This window comes from Octopus bimaculoides, chromosome 20 (genome assembly GCF_046866305.1).
Source record: "Octopus bimaculoides isolate indiv1 chromosome 20, ASM4686630v1, whole genome shotgun sequence".
NCBI classification, from domain to species: Eukaryota; Metazoa; Mollusca; class Cephalopoda; order Octopoda; family Octopodidae; genus Octopus; species Octopus bimaculoides.
In genome coordinates this window covers 19,735,170-19,744,533 of record NC_142947.1, presented here as the reverse complement: position 1 = coordinate 19,744,533, position 9,364 = coordinate 19,735,170, and the positions used below count along the sequence as shown (strand labels likewise).

The 9,364-nt window shown below is 36.7% G+C and overlaps 1 protein-coding gene across 1 annotated transcript in view; it reads left to right on the top strand.

Moving 5' to 3' along the window:
* Positions 1-4,644: 4,644 nt before the first annotated feature.
* Positions 4,645-9,364, top strand: part of LOC128250339 (uncharacterized) — a 23,238-nt gene continuing 18,518 nt past the window's right edge. The window contains exon 1 of the mRNA XM_089338180.1: positions 4,645-6,748. Within this exon, the coding sequence (XP_089194306.1) occupies positions 6,640-6,748 (109 nt within the window). The 5' untranslated portion in view covers positions 4,645-6,639. The remainder of the gene's footprint in view (positions 6,749-9,364) is intronic.

The window sequence follows — 9,364 nt, the reverse complement described above, 5'->3', positions numbered from 1 at the left end:
CCTAAATAGGAGTATTTTTGCTAATTCTGCTTGGTCCGATTAAATCGTTAGAATTTAATCCCTGAATATGGGAGAAGCACAATGCGAAGTGGAACAATGGTAAAATAACATTCATTTAGTGGGGAGCATAGCAAAAGTTCTTTTATCTCATAGAAAATGGGGGCTTTTTTGTACTCCCAAAATACCAGTTGAAAAAATTCCTGGCCGATGCCTAGACTAGTTTTGTAAAAAGCAAGGGGTATAGCCTACGGCATCCCTCTCCGCTCTTTAACATAGAGAACAGAGATTATACGTGAAACGTCTGCTTATAATCATTATTTTATGCTACCCCATTTGATAGAGTAGCGTGATTAAAAAGGTAATATTCAGGGACATAGCAAATGATATTTTCCACAGGATCGTTATCGCTTTTGTAAAGACATAGGGGCGAGTGAGAAGCATGCAAGTAGGAAGATGTTAAATGCGGCCGAGAGCGTTAGCATGGATTTCAAAGTCCTTTTGACGCTTCTTGGTCACAGGACCATTTCGGAACTGTAATCTGTTGTGGGTGCTGAGTCAAAAGTAACGAATAAGATTAATCTTAGACTTTTGATATAAGTTTTTTGCTAGTGTTTGAAGATGGCGGAGTAGGAAAGGTGCAAGCGACAAGTGCGGGCGCAACATATCTCACTAAGATCAACTTTGTGGTTCATTCTTTCGCGATCGATAGAATAAAGCGACACTCTAGTTCTACGGCTGATGGTATTGATGAAGTACCTTCCCTTAAAAACTGCTTCCCTTGTAAAATCAGAAACAATTATTATGTTTTCTTCATTAACGTTTTCTTGTGAACATGTTTTTTAGTGATTTATAACAAAAAAACATTATTATTATTATTGTTGTTGTTATTATTATTATTATCAAGGCAGCGAGCTGACAGAATCGTTAGCACGCCGGGCAAAATGCTTAGCAGCATTTCGTCCACCAGTATGTTCTGAGTTCAAATTCCTCTGAGATCGACTTTACCTTTCATTCTTTTGGAATCGACAAAATAAGAACCAGTTGAACAATGGGGTCGATGTAATCGACTCCTCCGCTCCCCTCAAATTGCTGCCCTTGTGGAAAAATTTGAAACCATCATTATTATTATCATTATTGTTGTTGTTGTTGTTGTTATTATTATTATTATTATTATTATTATTATTATTATTATTATTATTATCATCATCATTAGGTGAGCTGGCAGAATCCTTTGCGCGCTAGACGAAATGCTTAGCGGTATTTCGCCCGTCGCTACGTTCTGAGCTCAAATTCCGCCGAAGTCGACTTTGCCTTTCATCATTTCAGGGTCGATAAATTAAGTACCAGTTGAGTAGTGGGGTCAATGTAATCGATTCAATCCCTCCCCTTAAATTTCAGGCCTTCTACCTATAGTAGAAAAGATTATTATTGTTATTATTATTATTGTTGTTATTATTATTATTATTATTATTATTATTATTATTATTATTATTATTATTATTATTATTATTATTATTATTATTATTATTAAGGCAGTGAGATGAGAGAATCGTTAGCATGCCGGGTAAAATGCTTAGCATAATTTCGTCCGTCAGTACGTTCTGAGTTCAAACTCCGCCGAGGTCGACTTTCCTTTCATACTTTTGGGGTCAATAAAATAATTACCACTTATGCACCGGTCTCGATGTAATCGACTTGCCCTATTCCCCAAAATTTCAGGATTTATGCCTATAGCAAGAAGCATTATTATTATTATTATTATTATTATTATTATTAGGCGAGCTGGCAGAATTCTTTGCGCACTCGACGAAATGCTTAGCGGCATTTCGCCCGTCGTTACGTTCTGGGTTCAAATTCCACCGATGTTGACGTTCCCTTTCGTCCTTTCGGGATCGATAAATTAAGTACTAGTGAAACAATGGAGTTGATATAGTCGACAAGTACCCTCTTCCAAAATTTCAAGCTTTTTGCCTTTAGTAGAAAGGGTTATTATTATTATTATTATTATTTTAAAAAAAGGATTGACGTAACTCTTCACGAAGGTAAATAGTTAAGACGAAGAGTGCGATTTTAGATGTTTTATTTTTTGAACAATATTTCGACAGAACGTCTGTCTTTCTCAAGTTCAAACCAAAAGGTGATTGGAAATTCAAAATTTCAGAAACCAAACGTAAACTATGAACGTGAGTAACCAGCGTCCATACGTTGATAGATTATTATTATTATTATTATTATTATTATTATTATTATTATTATTATTATTATTATTGTAATTAAAAAGTTCAAATTTGTGAAACTTATCTAAATTAAAAAGAACGTTTACTGCGATATTGGTGCGACAATCGAAAGTGATCTGTTCTGTTCCAATCCCTTTACGAGGTCGGATTTGTTGAAAAAAATTTGGAAATCTATCCAGAAAAAAATCCTACACCATGACGTCAAAAATCAGAACTAACGAGGAAGAGGTGACGGCGAGAGAGGGGGGGATGTTGAAAAAAGAATGCTTTCTCTGGCGGAATGGAAGAAAGGGTGGCAGATGAGGCTTAGCTTCTCCAGCATTGAAAGTATTAAAGACAGAAAAATCAGATTCAACAACATAAAAATATAACAGCCATCCCCACCCGAACAACAACAACAACAGCACCAACAACAATGTATAAGCAGCTGTACAATAGCAATAACAACACGGCCACGTCATCCTCGCCGGTAACTTCACGTTCGCTGTTGAAATGTGCACAACAGAAATGACCGATGGGACTACTAGCTCGGCCATTATTGTTACAAGCGCTAGTGGTAGTGGTAGTGGTAGTGGCAGCATAAATAGTAGTAGAAACAGTAACAGCAGTAGCAGCAGGAGCAGCTGTAGCCGTAGTAGTGTGAACAACATGGAGAACTCGTTTTACTGTCGCTCCCGCCAGAAGTGAGTTGCAGCGCAGGAGGAAAGCTACTATAACGACCAGTATCAGCACCGTTGTCGATAACTATATTAACAACACCCTCACCACCATCAAAAGCAACGTTTCTCTAATACCGTCACTACCAACAAGAAACCAAAACTGCTTCGCATGAGTAAAGAATTTTAGGGCAGTGAATTTACTCGCAAACAAAGAATCCGACGAGCAAAAATAAAAGGCTGGTATTGTTTGGCCTCACGTATTCACCCTGCCAGAAGTTTAAAAAATGGATAGAAAAAATATTGACAAAAAAAAAAAGAGAAAAAAAACATCTCATACAAATGCATTCATGGGAAAATTAAATGAATCGAAAATCCCAGTCCAGTGCAAATCAAATATGTTCTCAGGATGTATTAGCGCGGATATGGCACGTAAAGAAAGGATGGAAGTATGAGAATGTGTTGCTAGCTTTCTGCATTAATGAAGACTGGGTGAAAAGGCTTTCAACCATTTCTTGCTCCTCCGACGAGTGAATGCAACTTTCGTCCTCTATGAGTTGACAAGTTACAAATGTGTCGTTTAGTGATGTGCCACTGGACATAAACAATATTAATGGCAATGATATTGGAAGAGCTGGGGAAGTTGTTGATTCTTAATTTTCAGCCAGATATTTGTCAGAGGTGATGGTGCTACTCGCTCCTACGATCTTTTGAAGAGCACCACCTCATTTATTTGAAAGGAGAGGTATGATAGAAATCAAGAGTAGAAGAGCAACGCATTACGTACGTATTAAAACCGACCACCAGAGGGTTTACTGTACAGTCTTTAAGTAAGGGAAAATAGACGAAACCCTATTTCTGTCAACACAGCTGCAGTAGTAGAATCCCCATCAGCAATAACATTGAGAACGGTAGTAACACTTCAAATCAGTGAAAAAAAAAAAACAGTGAAAAGGACCCACAAGCCCATTGCGATGGAAAAGGGGAAAATAAATGATGGCCGTCTAAATTTGAAATTCAGAAGGATTAACGAGATTTGAGAGAAAAACCACCCACCGGCTTTTCACATAATACCAGCATCAACTAAACCCGTAACCATAATACCAATACAAAAATCAACAGTTACACAGTTCTGTGACGGTTTTGTGATTTTGCGGGGTTGCAAAGACTCTCAAGTCTATACGGACCTCTCCTGATCGCATATCGTTTTCCATCACTTCAGCACGTCACTTCATATTGCGTCATAAGAACGACGACGTGCTGGGGATCAATTATACTGCCATGCCCAATCACTCTTGTTTGTGTTGTGTGGACCAATGACCTTTGGTACAATTGTCCGAGTGAGTGCGGATCATGGCACTTCATGTTCCTTGGTTTTGTTTTACTTCTGAAAATCAGGCAGATGATACTGCACGATTTGCCTCGTTCAGTAGACAAAATACTGTTTATCAATTCTTTTTAACACGGCACTCAAAAGGGCGGTCCTATTTTCGTGAGACAAGCACGTTAACTCTCTGTGTTCTTGGAGAAATGCTTAGGGCAAAAGGAGAGAGGTTTTTGAAATTTAGATCTGCCAAGCTTGTGTCTGTAACGTGAATCTGTTCACGTCCAAAATGTCAACCGTTATAATTACGAACTTCTGTGCGTGGGCATCTATCAGTTAACGCCGAGGCCGTTGTTTTTATTATCATTGTACGAATCTGTAAATTGCAATATGCGTCAGAATCGCTAACTACTGTGAGCTGGCGGAATCGTTAGCACGCCGGGCATATCGTGTAGCGACATTTCGTTCGTTTTTACGTTCTGAGTCCAAATTTCGACGTGGTTGACTTAGCTTTTTGGAATAGATAAAATAAGTACCAGTAAATCACTGGGGTGGACATAATCGACTTACCCCTAACCCTAGGTTACTGGTCTTGAGATCAAATTTAAAAGCAATATTTATATTTTCATTTATCGTCTCTTTGTGTTATCTGTGCAAATCTTTTTGTTAATGAAAGAGTGTACTCTTCTACTTGTTTTATTACGTCATCATATCGTTAAGTTATGTCAGAAAATAGACTTAATAACGGGATAAAAAGCGAATAATCAATAAACACCGTCAATTACAATTGTACTCACATTAAATTAGCAAGCCTTTCCTTATTGAAACAGCGCTTAAAAACCAAAATTTCAGAACCAGTGAAAATATGTTTGACTTGAATGATAGTCTCATTCTACTTTCAGCCATCTTTTATTAAAGACACTATAAAGCAGTGCCTCTCTTTTGACTCCCATCTTCAAGCCTTACTTGAAGATGAGTTCTTAGCCAAACTGAAAAATAACTATCTTCAAATCTTTCACACAAGTCCACCTCACAAACTCTTTCGCTATAGTCATCAGGAAGAAAACTAGATGCCACTTCCTACCATAGACTCAGCCAACAGCCACATCCATTCTTCACGCGACAGCACGTTTGACACTAGCTCATAAGTTATAATGCGCAGACGCTGAACAATAGCGTGCGCGATGGTTTCGTTCCCATGCGCGCATTTAGGACAAATTAAGCTATTGGCCTTCTTTGCCCGTAGAGCTTGTCTTGATCAGGTAATTCTCCGTTGTAGCACTGCCATTCTAAAAATTTTTAGAAGTCGTCCCCTTACTTCAAAATCCTCAAGAAGAGACTACTCAGACTGTTCTCATCAATACCCAGTGTCTCTTCCTAACCATTGTTGCTCATACTTTCTATTAACCCCCTGTAGATTGCAAATGTTATTTTACTGCTGACAGCGGTATACAGATTGTAGAGTGTTGTAAATGTCCAGAAACATTCTACAACTTAAATGCCCAAACTCGGTCTACATTTAGCCCATAACTACAACTCGGTAAAAGAGACAAGCTGCAGAAATACATACAGCAAGAAAGACGCCCGCACTAGTTCTTCGTCATCGTAATTCAGACATCTACAGATGCGTCATCTCCACTGCGTGCCTTCACATCATCAGGGATGACATTCTGAGACCATCAGGGAGAATTGGAAGCGGATGTGTTTCCTGACTAGCGGAACCTACCCCTTCTATAAAAAGTAGAAAAACATACGCTCCGGTTTAGTCAGGTGTTTAGTGGAACAAGGTCCAAGTAGTAGTAGTAGTAGTAGTAGTAGTAGTAGTAGTAGTAGTAGTAGTAGTGTTTGTAATTTAAGCACCAGGTCAACAGTTTTAAAGGAATGGGTTTAGTCGAGTCGTCGAACTCAGTATTTGACAGTTACTTCATTTTACCGACACAGAAATGCAATAACTGATATGGCCGGTGTTTGAAAATATTCTTTCAAACATTTTAAACATTCTGCCAGCTCGCTGTCTTATATTTAATGCTTTCTAATTTAGAAACAAGGCCAACAGTTTTCAGCGGACGGAGTTTGTTGATATCATCAAATTCTGTATTTCACTGGTACTTAGTCTTATCAACCTCGTTGGAGGCAGTTTTTCCGATATTTCAAAGATTCGGCTAATCCACCGTCCTTGTTTCTAACATAGGCGCAAGCCCTGAAATATGGGAACGGATTAGTCGATATCAACGAGGCCCCTGATGCTTTCACTATTCTGCTATCTTGCCATCTCAGCAATCTGTGTTTTCTGGATGTGTTTTCATTACATTCTATTATTGTTTCCCCAGCATTCTGTCCTTCGCGTGCTTTCATATATTCCAACTGCAACTGTGCCTCAGTTATTTTTACACCACTGTTAAATCTTTTGCTCGCTCTACAGATGTGTGATTCTATCTTTATAGTATGTTGGTTTGATCTTCGAAGGGCGGTAAATCTCAGTTCATCACCTTCCTCGTCATTGATATCTCCAGGACTTCGACGAACGTGGGGTATTTTTATTTGTTTTTTTATTTGTTTTTTTTTATTTGTTTTTTTTTTTGTTTTTTTTGTGACAGCTGCTTCTTCTCACTCACTTCAGTAATCTTTTCTTCAGCTACTAAATTATGTATTAATTAATTTCATCTGATAAATCAAACTAATGAATGTAATTATATTTATCAAATAGAATGTTCAATTAATCTTCATTATTGGATGTAAATTCTGAAGTAAATTGTTGCTCTTATGCTACAAGGTTTTGACAATTTTATTCACTTATATACATGAGTTTATGAGTTTACCATACGTAATCCGAAACGGATTAATATTTTACTGATGTAATTTTATGAATGTCTTTGTGCCTGTGTCATCATCCTAATTATCCATCGGTTTACACACTTACCACGTTTTAAGTGTTGCGTTGAGCAATCTCCTAAGAATAGATCAAATATTTCTGTAAAATCAAATTTCTCATTCTCAACGAGTTTATAAAAGTTCATTAATAATAGTAGAATTCTTTTGGGGGGTTTTTTTTTCAGAATATTAGGTTAATATATTGAGAGTATTTGTTGTTGGCACTCCGTCGCTTACGACGACGAGTGTTCCAGTTGATCCGATCAACGGAACAGCCTGCTCGTGAAATTAACATGCAAATGGCTGAGCACTCCACAGACACGTGTACCCTTAACGTAGTTCTCGGGGATATTCAGCGTGATACAGTGTGACAAGGCTGACCCTTTGAATTACAGGCACAACAGAAACAGGAAGTAAGAGTGAGAGAAAGTTGTGGTGAAAGAGTACAGCAGGGTTCGCCACCATCCCCTACCGGGGGTCCCGTGGAGCTTTTAGGTGTTTTCGCTCAATAAACACTCACAACGCTCAGTCTGGGAATCGAAACCGCGATCCTATGACCGCTGCTCTAACCACAGGGCCATTGCGCCTCCACATTGAGAGTATATAAAGATTGTATTTATTTTTGAAATCTTTGTTAGTCATTGCACAATTGCTAACAGTGCTACAAACTATGTCAATGAAGCATGATCAAGAGTCGATATAACTAAGCTTTATCATAGCTTATTTTTTTTTTAAGATGTTGTACGTATAAAACGGGCCAAAATGATACTATATTTATAACTACTGAGACTCTTCTTACATTTTCCTTTATATTACTACCGAGTCTCAAATATAACGTCATAATATGCTATTTTCCTAACTATTTTAGTGGACTTTAAAACTGCTTTGTAGTTCCATTTCGAACGAACTTAATATAAATTTTATTCTCTACCATTTACAAGCGAATTCTGCCTATTTTCTGAGATTTACGATTAGTTTATAATGTAATATTTAATGCCAAACGTATTAAATTCATAGGTTCATATCCAGTTTGCTCTTTTTCTTCTCTTCCTGTTTCTTTATAGCTCATTATAGTGATTCACACAAAATCTGTTTCAGTTTGTGTAATATTTGTTTTCAACGTGCAACTTTATTGTCTGCTGATAAATTAAATATTGCCGATATTAATAGAGACACATTTTTTGGTGCGCAAATATTCTCTGATCCAACAATAAATTGATGCTTAATGAGATTTTTTAATGCCAGACTTTAAGAACCCAATACATAATGGAATCTCTTTGCTTTAATCCTAATTGTTCAACAAATTCTAATTATTCAGCATGTGTATTATCTCTTTATATTATCTCTTCTCTAAGCTGATCCATTTTTTTTTATCTCGTGTATTATTTTATATAATGTACAAATTTCTTTCATAAGTCTTCTCTTTTTTTCTTTTTTTTTTCTCGTGTGTAGTAGTCTTTTAATGAACATTTTGTTGGTAACTACGTTTTTAGATCTACATTCCTACGCTATTTCCTATTCATCTTAATTTCAAGATATTAGTTCCTGCTGTACATTTTCTCTTGCGCAGATACTTATTTAACAATATTAATTCTCTAAATTGTGCAAGTCAGCGGATGCATTTTCTAAGTTTAGAAAGGAAAAATAAAAGTCATTCATAAGACCGCCACCACTCAAGTAATGATCTAAGCCACAAAAATATTAATATTTGGCATTCCTGATGCTACTCCGTCTTTATACTGTTAGCAGTTTACATTTTACATTTAGTTGAAAATATTTGTTTCCAATCTACTCGTTCCTCCCATCCACCCACCCACTTCTATTCAAAGGAATATACAATAGTAGCAAAGAAATTGCTAATAATTTTCAAGTTCTGCTTGCCTTTTCATTTCAGTAAATATTTGGCTGTTTATAATGTCAAACTTATTTTACTTCACATGTAAAAAAAATATTTTGAGGTCTTGGTTATTGTAACCGATATTTTGTGTATATCTTAATGTTTATCATAGCTAAAATAAATTTCTTCCACATGTTGTTCGGATTGTAGCAAGATGAAGTTTCTTTGATAATGTCCGCAGTAATTACTTTAAGTTGCCTTTTATCTAAAACTTTCTGGGAAGTGCTAAGCAAGTAGCTTTTGTCCTTGGTTACAAAGAAGTCTAAGCTTCATTATTATTCCAGTATTTAGATTCACTGAGGCACAATCCCACCTGGATGAAATATTTACAGATGTTGAAATGAAAACCAGATAAAAACATTTTATTCAGCTCATCTAA